Raw genomic sequence first — 19,113 nt, 5'->3', positions numbered from 1 at the left:
AAGGCTCTTCAGAGGGTGTACATGCAGCCAAATGCACCATGGGGTGCACACTGCCCTACAGGACACAGGAAGCCAAGAAGATCCTCAGGGACCCCAGGCACCAAACCATGACCTGTTCTCCCCGCTTCATTCACTCAGACATGGCAGTATAGAAGCATCATGGCAAAAACTGAAAGGCTGGCAAATTGTTCCTACCCTCAGACTATCAGGCTGCTGAATAGCCACCACTAGTCAGCTACCTGCTCGCCCTGCCAACTGCTACTTCTCCTATGGACAATCCCCTCTCTACCCCCCCATATATACTTAAAATTTAGAGTTTTAAGTATATATTGTTTTAAGTATAAAACAATATATAAAACAATTATTGGTAACACTTTACTTGACACCCAGTGTCATAACACGTTATGACACATTATGACACGCTCATAACCAAGTCATAATATGTCATAACAGCTGACACTGTCATGGCCCATATTTTTATGTGACTTATATTGCGTTATTTTATGGCTGGTTATGACTCCTACATAAGAGTGTCAAAACCCACATTTATTCAAATTATTTTTTTCCATGACAAGAAGTTTTCTTTCGTTTAAAGTTAGTTTCTTAATTAAATCCTTTGTTGCTGTTGTAATTCATTCTTTAGAGTCATGTTTATGTCATCATATTTTAAATCACTTGTAGAAAATACACTTTATGACACTGTCAAGAAGCATCACAATCATATAAGCCAGATAGGCCTATCACATACATGCCCTTAAATCAGTCAAAAAGAGGGTGTCTTTGTCCTGCTCCTGAAATCTGCTCCTGCATTCATCCCAGTAATCAGCAACAGAGCATTGGGGTATGTACAATTACAATAATACTTTATGGTCAATTTAAAAAAAAATCTCTCTATATATATATATAACATAAACATACTGTTGACACATAGGGTATGGTGTAATGGAATGTTTTGCCTTGTGTGGTATTGTGGGTTTTTATACTCTTATGTAGGTGTCATAACCAGCCATAAAAACACACAATATATGTCACAACAGGTATAAATATATGTGTCATGACAGTGATAACAGGTTATGACAAGTTATATCAGCTGTTATGAAATATTATGACTTGGTTATGACCGTGTTATAACCTGTTATGATGCTGGGTGTCACAAAGTTTAAATTATTTAATAAAATATAAAATTTGTCCTTTACTACTATACCCCATAGAAAACACATTACATTCATAAATGGTAACAAAGACATTTATTTTACCCCTTATTTTTGTTTGCACAAAACTACCTCCATACGTGCATTCATTTGTATGGGTTACCTTCAGACGAGTTGTAGAGCAAAAGAGAGAACACCATCTTGTCTCATCTTTGAGGTCATACTAGTTAGCAGGCTAAGAAGTTTTTGCTTTAGACGTTTTCATCAGAAAAAAATCTCAAATTGAAAATGATTTTGCTGGCAATGTTTGTATCATGTTGGTTAAATAGGGGGTTAAATATGTGTAAAAAAATATATATTAAAAAATATATATATATATATATATATATTTGTGAGGTTTCTTATGTCTCCTAGATACTGTATAGGACAGATACAAACCCTTTTTCAAAACCTTATTTTTTAAATGTATGAATGTGTTATTCAATGTGTCCCTCCCCCAACAGTTTAATTTTGACAGAGGAAATGGATGTCTATGAATGGCCAATAGGCCTATGTCAGTTTGTGACAACTGCTGATGTACTCTATGTGCTTTCTAAAATACATTTTATTGACTGATTGAGTTAGTTAGGTTTCAGTAGCTGGTCACTCGTGTTGAAGCGCTATATTTGCCTCAGGTTGCTGGTACTCAGATCTAGTCCAATAGTGAGTTAATGGGAGAACCTATTTCTATAGGTCCCACACACATTACGCACAACAACAAAAAGATGATGGCTTTTTCTGAATAACACAATATGTGTAAGATACAGAGGAACTGGAACCAACAAGCTGTCACAGTCTCACTGCAAAATTAGACGTTTTTCCAAGTTTCTCCCTGACTGTAACACTGATGCTAACAGCTGCATATTTTACCTCATTGCTATGCCATCTATTTTGAACCTTTAAATGTTATTATGCAATTACCTTCCTTATTCCTGGCAGAAACTCAGTTCATTGAAAGTCTCTCCCTTTGTATTCTTTCCTTCAGTTCCTTCCTTTCTTTATTTCTCTCTCACTCTCTATTTCTCTCTCTATCTTTTTCTCTAGAAAACATTTCAGCTGTTCATGCATAATTGAGTTATGCCTTGATTTGGACTCTCAGGTCAGGCTGAGCAAGAACCCATACAATCTCAGACAGACAGCCATACAGTACATGGCACATACAGTTGAAGTCAGAAGTTTACATACACTTAGGTTGGAGTCTACTGCTACTGCTACTCTCTGTTCATCATAAATGTTTAGTAACTTTAACCATATCTACATATACATATTACCTCAATCAGCCTGACTAACCGGTGTCTGTATGTGGCCTCGCTACTATTATAGCCTCGCTACTGTATATAGCCTGTCTTTTACTGTTGTTTTATTTCTTTACTTACCTATTGTTCACCTAATACCTGTTTTGCACTATTGGTTAGAGCCTGTAAGTAAGCATTTCACTGTAAGGTCTACTACACCTGTTATATTCGGCCCATGTAACAAATAAAATTTGATTTGAGTCATTGAAACTCGTTTTTCAACCACTCCACAAATTTCTTGTTAACAAACAATAGTATTGGCAAGTCGGTTTGGACATCTACTTTGCACATGACACAAGTCATTTTTCCAACAATTGCTTACATTATCTCACTTATAATTCACTGTATCACAATTCCAGTGGGTCAGAAGTTTACATACACTAAGATGACTGTGTCTTTAAACAGCTTGGAAAATTACAGAAAATGATGTCATGGCTTTAGAAGCTTCTGATAGGCTAATTGACATAATTTGAGTCAATTGGAGGTGCACCTGTGGATGTATTTCAAGACCTACCTTCAAACTCAGGGCCTCTTTGCTTGACCTCATGGGAAAATCAAAAGAAATCGGCCAAGACCTCAGAAGAAAAAATTGTAGACCTCCACAAGTCTGGTTCATACTTGGGAGCAATTTCCAAATGCCTGAATGTACCACGTTCATCTATACAAACAATAGTACACAAGTATAAACACCATGGGACCACGCAGCCATCATACCGCTCAGGAAGGAGACGCGTTCTGTCTCCTAGAGATGAACGTACTTTGGTGTGAAAAGTACAAATCAATCCCAGAACAACAGCAAAGGACCTTGTGGAGATGCTGGAGGAAACAGGTACAAAAGTATCTATATCCACAGTCGAACGAGTCCTATTTCGACATAACTTGAAAGCAACTGCTCCTAAACCGTCATAAAAAAAGCCAGACTACGGTTTGCAACTGCACATGGGACAAAGATTGTACTTTTTGTAAAAATGTCCTCTGGTCTGATGAAACAAAAATAAAACTCTTTGGCCATAATGACCATCGTTATGTTTGTAGGAAAAAGGGGGAGTCTTGCAAGCCGAAGAACACCATCCCAACCGTGAAGCATGGGGGTGGCAGCATCATGTTGTGGGTGTGCTTTGCTGCAGGAGGGACTGGTGCACTTCACAAAATAGATGGCATCATGAGGCTGGAAAATTATGTAGATATATTGAAGCAACATCTCAAGACATCAGTCAGGAAGTTAAAGCGTGGTCGCAAGTGGGTCTTCCAAATGGACAATGACCCCAAGCATACTTCCAAAGTTGTACATACAGTTGAATTTAAAACTGTACATAATGTACATTTTAAATAAACAATTCAAGTGGCTTCTGCATATTCCACCTGTGTGATGTGACCTATAGTTGAGACTGAGCACATTCAGCACCACAGACATGTATGGTCTGGCTGGGTGCCGTATGTTTCAGACCTATTGATCAGGTGTAGAGCCACACAACAGGATCTCTCCATGCTCTTCCTGTGTTGGTCACCAAACTGCAGACATAAGCAGGCAGCATTAAGCAGGCAGCATTAGGGTTCCTGTGTCTCCCCTGGATGGATGTCTGAAGATCCACAAGGCAATTAACACTTCAAGTGTCCTCATTGGATCCACCCTAAGTGTATTGCGTCCTAAATGGCACTCTATTCCCTATCAGAGCCCATATATGCCCTGGTCAAAGTAGTGAATGTGGTGCCATTTGAGACACACTAAGTGTTGTGTTCACCCTAATGCACTCAGCTGGAGCCACAAGCCCTGAGTAAATCATTATGTAGGATTAATGACCCAGCTTCCAATCTGTACCATAATGGTCTGTGTCTGAGATCAGCAGACAGAGCAGTGGAGACTATTTACAGATTCTGAATCTGACTAGAGTAGGCTGGCCTGCCATATTGACTGAAGCCTATGTCTGGATGGCATGTTGCTGTTACACTAAGTTCATTATTACTGTATGCGCGTACACATGCATACAGACATACTCACATTCAAACGCACACATGTGCACATAGACACACACACACACATACACACATAGTTCCACACATGCACTCAAAAGCATATAGTTAGCCTTGATGTCTTGTTTTTGTATTGTTATTTTCCTTCGTTTTTCTCCTTTTTTTCTCTTTTGTCCTTTCTGTTGGTTGTTGGCATATTGGGTGGGTGGTTGTTTTGGTTGGGTTGGAGGCGGGCATTGGCTTGGGGTTTTGGAGGGGGGCATTGGCTTGAGGTTTTTGGGGGCCAGTGGGGGTCTCAGATGGTTGACAGGCAGCTCTTGGGGGAACTGTGGGAGGATCTTGGATGGTTGGTGCGCTTGACCCTGGTTGTTCCTGTGGATCGCTCTGGATGGGAGTGTCTGCTAGATGACTGAATATAATGTAAATGTAGATTGTATGTTTTAAAATAAGACATAAATTAAAAAACATTAGCACTGGGTATGTCCGAAATAGCACCCAATTGGCTCTGGTCAAAAGTAGATTGCTGCAATATATAGGGAATAGGTTGGCATTTTGGACACAGTCACTTCTTTCTGCAGGTGAGAAAGTGCTGCTGCATGACAGGGATCCTGTCAGACTCGAGAAAAACTTTTGTCGCTTGCGTGTCTGTGTGAAGGCTGTGTCATCCTTTGTGACGTCACCTGTTGACGTGATTCCACATCAGTCAGGAAATGGCCTTGCTGAAGTACACAAGTATTTGGTTCAGATGCCTCTGACTCTCTCTCTCTCCCTCTGCCCTGAACTGAGATAACAGTCAGATATGTGGGACTTCCTCAGACAGAGAGTCGTTCCCCTGAGGAATAGTCTTGGTTCACCAGTTCATCTTGGTGTGATCTGGTCTCACTGTGAAGGTCTCATAACTCACATTTTTTATCTGTGGGTAGGACGTCAGTAGGGCGGTCCCACTGGTAGTTTTTCTCCTGAAGGTCTCTGTGGTCAGACACAGGTCAAACTCACTGTTTAGTGTGATAACAGGCTTTTCCACAGGAAATCACTTTACTAAGGCTGCGGCCCAAATGGCACCCTATTCCATAGTGCTCTACCCATTCGCCCCCTGGTCAAAAGTAGTGCACTATAGGGAATAGGGTGCCATTTAGGATGCATTTCTAACTCGATTTCTCACTTTTTTTGCAGCTCTTGGCTCAGTAACAAAACCCCTCTGTAAGACAAAGCTGAAATAGACGGACCGAAAAATCTGATTTGTAAACACAAATTAAATCCAAACAATATGAAATTCAATCTAGAGAGAGATTTGTTGTTTGTAAACTGAGATTCACTCCCAATTAAAGTGAAGTGCCATCAGATTGATGCTAAGGGAAACACATCATTACCTGATTTTTCTACCATTGTGTATTCAAACAAACCAGACTGTAATCCACATCCATATTTTCTGAATGCCATATAGGGTGTACATTCTATGGTCTGTCACACAATGTTCTGACTTCTATGGAAGTAACTGTTTGATTGAGGAGGGTTGCAGCAGGCTACAGCTCTGGTGACTGTGTGACAGTGTGGCTCTAGGATGAAGTGTGAGTGTGCGTTTCTGTGCACCATACAGGATGCCATATAGGAGGCTTTGTCTTGGGATTTCTGTGAAAGTAACAGTTTGATTGAGGTGGGTTGTAGCAGGCTACAGAATAGCTCAGGTAACTGTGTGAAAGACAGAGTGTCTCTATGATATACTGTAGATCCTCATCAGTGAGAGAGACATGATAAGGCTGCACTGCAAGCGTTTTCTCTGACAGCCAGCCGGGTTGGTGTTGCCGTGGTGGTGGTGGTGGTGGGGGGTGGGGGGGGGGGCTGCAATTGGGATGAAAACACTGTGATTGTTTGTACACGGCTGTGGCTGTTAAAACAATGGCAGCGTGTGTGAGAGCTAGCCTCTCATGGTGATTACCATGGTGGGGTTGATTCCCACTTGATTGACGAAGCCCTGCCAATTGTGTCAGCGTGTCAGTCTGTGCTGTTCACTGGCGTCATTGTCAGGACCAGGTTTGTTGTTGCTCCCTCGGAAGTCAAGTAAAACAACTTATTTTAAGTAAGATATTGTTTTCATAGCAGCAGGATAGGCACCTTTTCAGTGTGGTACAGACACTATATGGTTTCAAACACACAGAACTGTCCTTCCCTTAAAACAGACAGACAGTCCAGTATATTATTTTATTTTATGAAGTTTATTTTACACGTTCACCCACTGAAAAATCACTAGCCTAGTTGTTTTACTTGACTTCCGGTGTCGGGACAGCATGGCTAAAGGGCAGAGGGAGCAACAACAAACCTGGAAAGGTGCCTATCCTGCTGCTATGAAAACAATGACAGTGTGGTTTTGTTTGCTGCAGACACTTCCTGTTAGAGTTGGTCTTCTCAGCTGCATTTTCCTGTGACAGTCGATTCTAATCATTTGTGTTTGATGTCTGATAAGGGCTTAGAATGCCTCAAAGCCTAAAAAGGACTCCTTAACGATAGAAGCGCACACTGATAATTATACATAAAGCAATTAAGGAACATAATCTTATGAGAAAAAGCTCCATTCACCTCTATCTGGTTACAAATGAATTAATGGAAGAGGATCACCTTCTCCAGATGAATCATCAGAAGAGCACATTTTACTTTCAAATATCTCCCCCTCATCCTGTAGTAGGCGGACATGTCCCTCTCATCAGATGCTCTCATTAAAATGAATAGAACCCCTCTCGATCTTCCTTGTTATTATTAGCCTGGAGGGAAAACAAGTCACTTGATTAGTCAGCTACACTGGACAGTCTCTCACCTGCGTTGCCCAGGCCTGCTACACTATTTTAAGGAACCATTATTCATGTCTCTTTGTTTCACTCCATAAAGGGGAGGCACGTTCCATCCCATTGAGCTAATGAGCATAGATTTCATTATTATCCGTTCTCTCTTTCATCCACTCTACTTTTTTTCGACATAGAGTTATTTGGGGTTATTGCAGACTCTTTGCAAGGACAGGCATTCAGTGTAATCTGGCACAGAGGTGAGGGGTGTGACTAACAAGTGTGTGTGTGTGTGTGTGTGTGTGTGTGTGTGTGTGTGTGTGTGTGTGTGTGTGTGTGTGTGTGTGTGTGTGTGTGTGTGTGTGTGTGCGTGTTCATGTGTATTTTTGTGTGTGTGTGTCTACCTTATAGCAGACATCACTCCCCACTCCAGGATGTGTGACTGTGACGTGGATGTGTCCTCAGAGCCCACCAGCCCCAGGCTCTATGGTGAGTCCTCTGACAAATACTACCATGTGGACCGCTGGCAGAAGCTCCGCACCGCCGTCCGCAAGCTGGAGTTCTGGGAGAACTTCACAGCTGAGCTCATCGGGAGCGGCTTCTTCTCCAAAGTCTACAAGGTACCTGGTCCCTCAATAAGCCATCTGTAGTGAACCTAGTATGCATCGCAAATGGCATCCTACTACCTATATAGTGCACTCCTTTTGACCAGAGCCCTATGGGCCTTGGTAAAAATAGCGTACTATATATACAATAGGGTTCCATTTGTGCTGCATATTTAAGACAAAGCATGTTTTGTGTTGGATCTAATTGGAACATAGTGGCAAGGAATGGCTGAGCATACTGGCCATCAATCTGTTTGATTTTATGTGATGATTTAATCACAATGAAATAATGAAGTCGTTAATTAATTTACCTGCAAAAACAGCTCCTTTCAGACAGTCACTTAAACATTTTGTACAGGTTATATTACTAGGTCTTGAGCATGTTTTTTAGTGGTTAAACTGTAAAAATGTGTCTGTTTCTCTCAAGTGATTCACAGTACTGTGAAATAACTTGTCTGTTTCTCTCAGGTGATTCATAGTACTGTGAAATAACTCTTGTCTGTTTCTCTCAGGTGATTCATAGTACTGTGAAATAACTCTTGTCTGTTTCTCTCAGGTGATTCATAGTACTGTGAAATAACTCTTGTCTGTTTCTCTCAGGTGATTCATAGTACTGTGAAATAACTCTTGTCTGTTTCTCTCAGGTGATTCATAGTACTGTGAAATAACTCTTGTCTGTTTCTCACAGGTGATTCATAGTACTGTGAAATAACTCTTGTCTGTTTCTCACAGGTGATTCATAGTACTGTGAAATAACTCTTGTCTGTTTCTCTCAGGTGATTCACAGTACTGTGAAATAACTCTTGTCTGTTTCTCTCAGGTGATTCATAGTACTGTGAAATAACTCTTGTCTGTTTCTCTCAGGTGATTCATAGTACTGTGAAATAACTCTTGTCTGTTTCTCACAGGTGATTGACAGTACTGTGAAATAACTTGTCTGTTTCTCTCAGGTGATTCATAGTACTGTGAAATAACTTTGTCTGTTTCTCTCAGGTGATTCACAGTACTGTGAAATAACTCTTGTCTGTTTCTCTCAGGTGATTCACAGTACTGTGAAATAACTCTTGTCTGTTTCTCTCAGGTGATTCACAGTACTGTGAAATAACTTGTCTGTTTCTCTCAGGTGATTCATAGTACGAGCCATAAGGTGATGGTGGTAAAGATCTATAAGAATGATGTGGACCAGGATAGCATCGTGCGTGAGATCAGCCTACTGCAAAAACTCTCCCATCCCAACATAGTCAGGTATTAGTCAGTTACACCTTTTTGTGATGACGACTTATAATATTTGGTATATGACCTTATTGATACCATGTAAGAATTTTGCATCATTGCTTATTAATGAAAATAAATATTCATAGATGCATTGTACCTGTCAAATAATGTAATAAATTAAATAAAAATTGTTTTGATAAGATTAAGCCTGATAAGTTTATAATTTTTGATTTATGTAAGATTATCTATGTTAGTACAGGGCATACACTATGAATGGGAATGCTGGGAAGCTTTGTGTACTTTATGTCGTGCAGTCAATGGCTCCAGAACATAATAATCTAGTAGCCACAAAGGCCTATTCCACCCATCTGAAGTGGTTACATAAGGTGTGAAGGAATAGTTTCAAGTGGATGTTATGACGCGCACCACAGAATCACAGCAGACCTTTCCTGAATTGCAATCCAAAATATAGGTTATTATACTGTATACTGTACTTCCAGTCATACTTATGCTAAACATAGCTACCCAGAAATCACCTTTGTCTCAAGACATCTCCAGATAGCTTAATTTATATGTCTAAAGATGTCTCAAGACATGTCTCAAGACGTCTCCAGACATCTTCATTTATATGTCTTAACATGTCTCAAGACATCTCCAGACATCTTCATTTATATGTCTTAACATGTCTCAAGACATGGTGATGACTGGGTATGTATACACATGCTGCTGAGTCTGTGAGGTGCGGTAATGGCCACAGCAGGAGGGACATAGTACTACCTTAGGCCAGCTCTCCCCGTATGAAGTGGTTACATAAGGTGTGAGGCATTGTGTTTGTCCAAGCAATCTTATTTTAGCCTTTCTTTCAAGGCCACAGTATCAGTGGTTATTAAACAGCACAGTTTATCTGCTGAGGTCAGAGCATTGAGAGTCAATGATGAAAGCGAATATGAGTCCAATACAATATGTACCTGGCACAGATAGGGCATCCAGCCCTCTGTGAGTGGGCCCTACTCAAACAATGATGTGAAAATCTGAATCATTTCTAATGTTGGAGCCTGAGAACATTGCCTTCCTCCAAACCCAAATGGAATCCTATTCCCTATATATTAAACTACTTTAAACCAGGGCCCATAGGGTGCAATTTGGAACTTACTCACTGTGAGAATGGCAATGTTATCAGGCTCCAACGTCAGAGCATTGTAAGAAGACTGATATGTTCGGTGGTTTTATGTAAGCCGTTGGTAATAACCTTTCAGTCAAGGTATACTGTAAACCAGTGTCTGGAATGGATGTAGTTTTTAGGTTGTTAATCTCGGGTGAGCACTGGCCACCAGCGAGTTTCTTGATGTTGTTTCTGTTCACAAGAGCCTAGGTTGTTGTTGAATGTCTGGCTCAGCTGGTCCTCAAAACATGTTTTCAGCCCTGAGCATCTTATGTAACTTATTGTATATTATGACCTGGGAGACAGATAGTGTGACGACCGGTGGGGCCAGGAGTGGTGGTCTTATTAGCCACTAAACCATCTTCAAGTACAGTATATTCTAAATGTCATTATGATTCCACATTATAATTCTGTTGTCCATATAAAATCAAAGTTTATTGGTCACATACACATATTTAGCAGATGTTATTGGAGGTGTAGCGAAATGCTTGTGGTCCTAGCTCCAACAGTGCAGTAGTATCTAACAATTCACAATAATACACAAATCTAAAAGTAAAAGAATGGAAATAAGAAATATATGAATAACATATTGTTTGTGATTTATTCTAGGTATCTGGGGATATGTGTGAAGGAAGATAAACTCTACCCTATTTTAGAGGTGAGTGTTACTTTCTCCACCTTGTACAGATGACGACTTCACACTAGTGAGATGAGTGGGGAGACACACTGTCTGTTTCTAGGAGATGTACCTTGTACGTATAGAAGGTTGGGTTGTGTGTGAGCCTCTCCATCTGGGCAAATATGGCCTGTAGCGACTGAAACATGTTGGGTTTTACAATAAAGAAGCAGTTTTATCAACTTCCAATAGTTGCTGAATTTCCTCAGAATTTCTTCAGTTTGCTACTCAATTCCTGCCCCTTGGTTGGAGAGCCAGGTGTGGCAGTGTTCCTTATCCTTTAAACTCAACTCTATTTCCAGGTCTGTTTCAGTATGTGATGCTAATCTAATGAGGTGTCTATCTATTTCAGCATGTTAGTGGGGGCTGATGGGTGTCTATCTGTTTCAGAATCTTAGTGGGGGTTGATGTGGTGCATATCTGTTTCAGTATGTTAGTGGGGGTTGATGGGGTGTCTATCTGTTTCAGTATGTTAGTGGGGGTTGATGGGGTGTCTATCTGTTTCAGTATGTTAGTGGGGGTTGATGGGGTGTCTATCTGTTTCAGTATGTTAGTGGGGGTTGATGTGGGTGTCTATCTGTTTCAGTATGTTAGTGAGGGTTGATGGGTTGTCTATCTGTTTCAGTATGTTAGTGGGGGTTGATGTGGGTGTCTATCTGTTTCAGTATGTTAGTGAGGGTTGATGGGTTGTCTATCTGTTTCAGTATGTTAGTGGGGGTTGATGGGGTGTCTATCTGTTTCAGTATGTTAGTGGGGGTTGATGGGGTGTCTATCTGTTTCAGTATGTTAGTGGGGGTTGATGGGGTGCATATCTGTTTCATTATGTTAGTGGGGGTTGATGGGGTCCCTATCTGTTTCAGTATGTTAGTGGGGGTTGATGGGATGTCTGTATCTTTTGGTATGTTAGTGGGGGTTGATGGATTGTCTGTATGTTTCAGTATGTTAGTATGGGGGGGTTGTTGGGGTGTCTATCTGTTTCAGTATGTTAGTGGGGGTTGATGGGGTCCCTATCTGTTTCAGTATGTTAGTGGGGGTTGATGGGATGTCTGTATCTTTCGGTATGTTAGTGGGGGTTGATGGGATGTCTGTATGTTTCAGTATGTGAGGCTGACGGGCTGTCTATCTGTTTCAGTATGTTAGTGGGGGTTGATGGGGTGTCTACCTGTTTCAGTATGTTAGTGGGGGTTGATGGGGTGTCTATCTGTTTCAGTATGTTAGTGGGGGTTGATGGGATGTCTGTATCTTTCGGTATGTTAGTGGGGGTTGATGGGATGTCTGTATGTTTCAGTATGTGAGGCTGACGGGATGTCTATCTGTTTCAGTATGTTAGTGGAGGATGTCTGGAGGAACTGTTGGCCAGGAAGGATGTGTCTCTGTGCTGGAGGGAGAAGGTGGACCTAGCCTGTGACATCACCAGAGGAATGATCTACCTGCATTACAAGAACATCTACCACAGGGACCTCAACTCCAAGGTACAGTAGACCAGGGGAAAACCCACCCACATCTACAGTACCACAGGGACCTCAACTCCAAGGTACAGTAGACCAGGGGAAAACCCACCCACATCTACAGTACCACAGGGACCTCAACTCCAAGGTACAGTAGACCAGGAGAAAACCCCATCCACATCTACCACAGGGACCTCAACTCTAAGGTACAGTAGACCAGGGTAAAACCCCATCCACATCTACCACAGGGACCTCATCTCCAAGGTACAGTAGACCAGGGGAAAACCCCATCCACATCTACCAAAGGGACCTCAACTCCAAGGTACAGTAGACCAGGGGAAAACCCCATCCATATCTACCACAGGGACCTCAACTCTAAGGTACAGTAGACCAGGGGAAAACCCCACCCACATCTACCAAAGGGACCTCAACCACAAGGTACAGTAGACCAGGGGAAAACCCCATCCACAAGGTACAGTAGACCAGGGGGAAACCCCATCCACATCTACCACAGGGACCTCAACCACAACGTACAGTAGACCAGGGGAAAACCCCACCCACATCTATTGTAGATTATTGTTGTATTTGTGGTGCATAGACCACAAAGTAACCCAGAAAGTGAAAAGGAAAAATAAGTACGGTCCGTACTCAGCATTTGCAGTGAAAGAAAGAGGAAGCTGTAAGGGATGTTACTTCACTCAGTGCCTGTGTCTGAAATGGCATCCTACTCCTGATATAGTGCACTACTTTTGGCCTGGCTACAGCCACTGACTGATCTCTTTGACATTAAGAAAACCCCTACTCTTTAGACAAACTTTAGCAACATTGGTGCTGTGACATCATGTAGTGATCACATTGGCAGGTCTCCCTTGTAAAAGAGGTCTTCTGACCTCAATGGGACTTCCTGAATAAATAATGGTTAAATAAATTGGTTTCAACTGTTGTGGACAAAGCTTGAGTTGAGGTTCATTCAGTAGTCAGACTGAGGCTGAGGATAACTCTCTACCATGTGGAAAAGATATCAGCCTAGAAAAATCGGCTGTCTCATTCCCAGTTGCCAGGTTCCACAGAAGTGCAGGTTGGTTATGTTATGTAGAGGGACGAGCAACAAGCACAGTCCATTGTCATGCTAATGTACTCCCACTCTGAGCTTTGTTATTGTACGCATGCGCACGCACGCACACACACACACACACACACACACACACACACACACACACACACACACACACACACACACACACACACACACACCAACAGCCAGCCCCTCTTTGTCTGGGAAAGTAAGAGCAATGGATCAATAGTAGAGTCCTGCCACCATCCTGCCCTACCTCCCTTCTCTCTCTCTCTCTCTCTCTCTCTCTCTCTCTCTCTCTCTCTCTCTCTCCTCTCTCTCTCTACCACTTCTCTCTCATATTTCTTTCCTTCTCTCTCCTCTTTCTCTCCTTGTCTCTCTCCCCTTCTCTCTCCCTCCCTCCCTCTTCACCATCTTCTCCATCTTTCCCACTCTCTCTCCATTTCCCCCTTTCTCTCTCTCTCTCTCTCTCTCTCTCTCTCTCTCTCCCCTCCTTATCACCCTCTCTATCTTTCTCTCTCTCTCCCTCACCACATCCCATTTTACCAGCGACCTCTCTCCCTCTCTACTAACCATGGGAATACTGGTGGTGACACTGACGTTTTCCATACTGGCATTTAGCATGTCACCCAGAGGGACAATCCATTTGGCTCTGGTCTCAATGATGGCATTTTACCAGAAAGTAATTGGTGTGTCTGCAAAGCAGTACTGTTGTTTTTCCCCCTAGACCCCCCACTGGTATCATTAGAGTTGGCAAAAGGATGCACACGTCTGTCTTACGTCAAACAAATAATTGCTGTCTTCACAATTACAGAGAGTGTTTCAAAAGATCACTGCTAGGATTGATGGCAGAGGCATATAGACAGACAAGGTATTTTCTCATGTGGAATATGTTTCAATCTCTAAAGAAGGGACTTCAGACTCTATAAATTATAGTGGATCCAAGCCAGACGTGCAAGGTAAATAATTATGTGCAGTGTATTTTCTGAAAAGGTCATGTTAGGTTAAACCAATTACTGTTTCAGTTAGAATCACACTATTAGGCTGCACAGCTCTTCTGACATATCTTCTGTAGGAGAAATCATTAGAATTCAAAATGACCAGAATTAGGAAAGGTATGGTGGATGTAATTGCAAACGTAGATAATTTTAGTGAACTTGCTGTGTGTCCCAAATGGCACCCTATTCTGTATTTAGTTCACTACTTTCATAGGGTCCTGGTCAAAAGTAGTGCATTACATAGGGAATATGGTGACATTTGGGACACAGTCCTGGTTACAGTTTAGAGCAAGTCCTCAGAGTTCCATTGGAACAGCCCTTTTAATTCCCCCTGAAACTCTCCATTCTAGATCTGGTCTTCTGGGAACTGTTGCTTTTGTTTGGCTCTGAGGTGAGGGCCCATGCTAAATTTGGTGCTTGGAGTGATACCCAGGTTGCCCAATAATCACAGGCTGCTGCTGCTGAATGAAAACACTGGAAAGAGGGGGCCTGTAGTGTGGTTCCCTTTGTAATGACTTCTAGATGCTGAGGAGACGTCAGCCAACCAGCTAGTCGGACAGTCAAACAGGGCCTTCCCTCCCTCCTTCCCCTCCCCCTGCTCTGCTCCACACCCCTGTCAGCCTGCCTATCTGTCTATTTTTTTGCCCGTCTGCTTGCCTGTCTACATCCCTTCTTTTTGCCTGCTTGCCTCTCTTCCTGACTCTCTCGCTTTCTGTGCCTGTCTATCTGCTTGTCTGTCTCTGCCTAGCTGTCTGCCTCTCTACACCCCAACCTGTCTTACCATCTCTGCCTGCCTGCCTGCCTGCCTGCCGGCCTGCCTGCCTATATTTCAGTCTGTCTGCCTGCCCTGCTTGTCTCTTTTCCTGACTCTCTCTCTATCTCTGCCTGCCTGTCTCTTTTCCTGACTCTCTCTCTATCTCTGCCCGCCTGTCTCTTTTCCTGACTCTCTCTCTATCTCTGCCTGCCTGTCTCTTTTCCTGACTCTCTCTCTATCTCTGCCTGCCTGTCTCTTTTTCTGACTCTCTCTCTATCTCTGCCCGCCTGTCTCTTTTCCCGACTCTCTCTCTATCTCTGCCTGCCTGTCTCTTTTCCTGACTCTCTCTCTATCTCTGCCCGCCTGTCTCTTTTCCTGACTCTCTCTCTATCTCTGCCTGCTTGTCTCTTTTCCTGACTCTCCCTCGATCTCTGCCTGCCTGTCTCTTTTCCTGACTCCCTCTCTATCTCTGCCTGCCTGTCTCTTTTCCTGACTCTATCTCTGCCTGCCTGTCTCTTTTCCTGTCTCTCTCTCTATCTCTGCCTGCCTGTCTCTTTTCCTGACTCTCTCTCTATCTCTGCCTGCCTGTCTCTCTGCCTGCTCGACTTATGTAACCACTCTACTACCTTGTGTCTTCTAGAATAGCTCACCCACTCTCACTGAGCTCATCCAGCCCACTAGTGCTCTCTCCACACCTACAGTAAACCACCTACTATGGTAATCAATACCCAACACACATAGCTACATTTGGGCTTTGTTCTCAGTAGGCATAGATGCCAAATCAGGTGGATCATCAGGTAAGGACCGAAAAATGTAGCCTGGCAGGGAAGTGATTAGTGCAGACCCCATTGAGTCAGGCTATTTAAGAGTGTCTGGTCTGGCTGTCTGTATGTAGGGTCTCCCCTTCATACTGGCTGGCTTCCTTCCAAATGGCACCCTATTCCCATACAATGTGCACTACTTTGACCTGAGCCCTATATGGGCCCTGTTCAAAAGTAGTGGATTATAAGGGAATAGGGTGCCATTTGGGACAGACACGCTATATCTGCTTACACTATGGATATAATCAAGAGATGTGCCATGAGATGTTTATCAACACGTTTACTCAGCTTTCCCCATAGGCCTGATTTGATTTGCTGAGGTAGCTAAAACAGCATTAAGTAGACCCACAGGCAGGTATAATGTGTGAGATTCGAAGGCAGAGAATGTTCAGTTGAGTTGTCTGTTTATTCAGACCAAGCTTGCCTATTGGGCTCCCAAGTGGTGCAGTGGATGAAGACACTGCATTGCAGTGCCTATGTGTCACTGCAGTACCTGGTTCAAATCCAGGCTGTATCACATCGTTCTGTGATTGGGAGTCCTATATGGTGGTCCACTGTTGTCTGGGGTAGGTGGTAAATAAGAATTTGTTCTAAACTGACTTGCCTAGTTAAATTTAAAAAATGATTGTTGTTATTGTACTATAACAGTGTTAGACTGCTCTCTGGTGGTAAGCAGGTGTCATAACACAAATGCTTAGAGTGGCAGTACTACTCTAGTGCCAAAAAATGGGACTCAATTCAATCTCCTTATTGTAATTATTACATGTTGTTCATTTGGCTGGATGTTATGTTGAAAATCATTTTCGATATGCACTGTAATGTCATGGTGAAATGGCTTGGCATACTGCAGTATACTGTGGAAAATCATATTCAACATACATTGTAAAAAGTAACTGCCTGGCTCATTAAAGAAATCGAATAGTGGCAACTCAAACATCTCCAACAGTCAGTAGAACTCAAATCATAAAAGTGTTAGTACATCTTATTGACATATGACTTAGTATCACTTAATGTTTTGAGTACTGTTAAAGTTATTGAGTTTTTACAAGTTATTTCATATTTGAGTCAACATTTATTAATTAAGTTGATCTTACTTGATTCTATTATGTTTTACATCTTTACTTAAAATAATAAAGTAGTAGTCAGACACATTTATATTTTCATATTAAACACTTGATTTATACGTGTTGTGCTGATATAGAATTATTACGTTTAAGTTATGAATACTTAATAATACCACGTGGCTCTATTTTTAAAGAATTGTGGGTCAAATTAAAATGTTTAGACTTCATGATAATTTTACATAACATTGTATGCATGTTTGAAGGAAGAAAAGTATATTTCTAAAATAGTATTAAGCAGTTTGTTGTGCTATGAGGTGTAATTGATTATGATGAATGGATATCAACACTGTCAGGGAAATTGATGTTAAATAATGAGACAAGCCATTCCCACAATCATCAAAATAATGTGCACTACTCTCAATGACAGAGGCTAATGCAACATAATGTGTACAGTTACACCTCCAGTATCTGCTATAAGAATGAGCACTGTGCTCAACAATGCATGCAAACATGGGTTAAAATGACAAATTGTCAAATACATAGGACAATGTTTAACATTAAGGCACAATAATGCCGAAACGTTGTTGTTTTACACAATACATTACTGGGAGTGTATATATAGAGTGTTCGACTCTATTGATTTTTTATAGTTAAAATTTTATTCGCCGTTAGACAGCACCTCTACACAAAATAATGTTTTCTAGGTGCCAGCTCATGCTTTTTATTAAACATTAAGACACGATCACTGAAAATTACGAGGGCACCATCGCATGAGCCTAAAGCCACACACTGGCTTCATTCATTCTCAAAATTAATTCAAAGGCATTAATAAATCATGTTTCGTGTCATTTGTATATAATTATAATTATACAACGGGTGTCTCTAATCCTGAAAACTGATTGGTTAAAACCGCAATACATCCGTCGTCTATTCCACAAATTACCAACGGCTACATCTATGACGTTGAAATGCCTATTTACTTTCTGTTCCATCTGACTGCGCAATCCACTGGCTCATCAGCCAAGGCAGGAAAGTTATAAACTTGATCTCTACTATAAAAAGCATTTAGACATTATCTAACATTTATTTTAGACTAACAGTTAGTTTTCAACAGAGGAGATTTGTATAATTACTGTCTGTCTCCGACATTTGCAACATTGTTTCAATATTCAAATTTGATCTCGAACTGTCCCATAGTCATGAACTTGTAAGGGTCGGGAGTTGTGACGAGAGAGAGAGAGAGAGAGAGAGGCAGGCAGCGTTTCTCAGCCAGTCGAAATCATGAATCAGCTGACATCATTTTTATGGATATATACAAAGAAATGTCAATTGAAAAAAGGTCAAACTAAACGAAGTGCATCTAGTTTGCGGTCTTCCCAGCTTCAGATTGAAGTTATGGTGTTAACTGTGTTGTTGGCTAGCTCCTCAACCGTGTCCTAATGAGAGAGCATATTTCTATGCCAGGTACTTCATTGGCATATTATTATGTATGTATCCAAATGAATGTCACTAGAAAACAGCTTAAACAAATGCATCTACTGTTGTTTTTCTGTCTGCACTGTTTGACATGGCTGTAAATTAGCCATAGTTGGCTACCTAGCAAGCAAGGGATAAGAACGTTGCCAGACAGATGACAATGGAACATTTACAACGAACGACTGGGTCGCGTCCATAGATACAGAACAAAAAGACTGAACGACTGGGTCGCGTCCATAGATACAGAACAAAAAGACTGAACGACTGGGTCGCGTCCATAGATACAAAACAAAAAGACTTAACGACTGGGTCGCGTCCATAGATACAGAACAAAAAGACTGAACGACTGGGTTGCGTCCATAGATACAGAACAAAAAGACTGAACGAATGGGTCGCGTCCATAGATACAGAACAAAAAGACTGAACGACTGGGTCACGTCCATAGATACAGAACAAAAAGACTGAAAATGGGTCGCGTCCATAGATACAGAACAAAAAGACTGAACGACTGGGTCGCGTCCATAGATACAGAACAAAAAGACTGAACGAATGGGTCGCGTAGATACAGAACAAAAAGACTGAACGACTG

At 41.7% G+C, this 19,113-nt stretch overlaps 1 protein-coding gene across 2 annotated transcripts in view; it reads left to right on the top strand.

The window, feature by feature from the left end:
* Positions 1–19,113, top strand: part of LOC112265329 (dual specificity testis-specific protein kinase 1) — a 46,197-nt gene that overhangs the window by 11,565 nt on the left and 15,519 nt on the right. For both annotated transcript variants that reach the window (XM_042331419.1, XM_042331420.1), the window contains 4 exons: positions 7,642–7,850; positions 8,959–9,080; positions 10,822–10,870; positions 12,211–12,360. In XM_042331419.1, coding sequence (XP_042187353.1) covers positions 7,642–7,850; positions 8,959–9,080; positions 10,822–10,870; positions 12,211–12,360 — 530 coding nt within the window. The remainder of the gene's footprint in view (positions 1–7,641; positions 7,851–8,958; positions 9,081–10,821; positions 10,871–12,210; positions 12,361–19,113) is intronic.

Source organism: Oncorhynchus tshawytscha, linkage group LG12, assembly GCF_018296145.1.
Source record: "Oncorhynchus tshawytscha isolate Ot180627B linkage group LG12, Otsh_v2.0, whole genome shotgun sequence".
Classification (NCBI taxonomy): Eukaryota; Metazoa; Chordata; class Actinopteri; order Salmoniformes; family Salmonidae; genus Oncorhynchus; species Oncorhynchus tshawytscha.
Note: the sequence above shows the minus strand (reverse complement) of the source record. Positions and strands in the feature narration are given on the sequence as shown.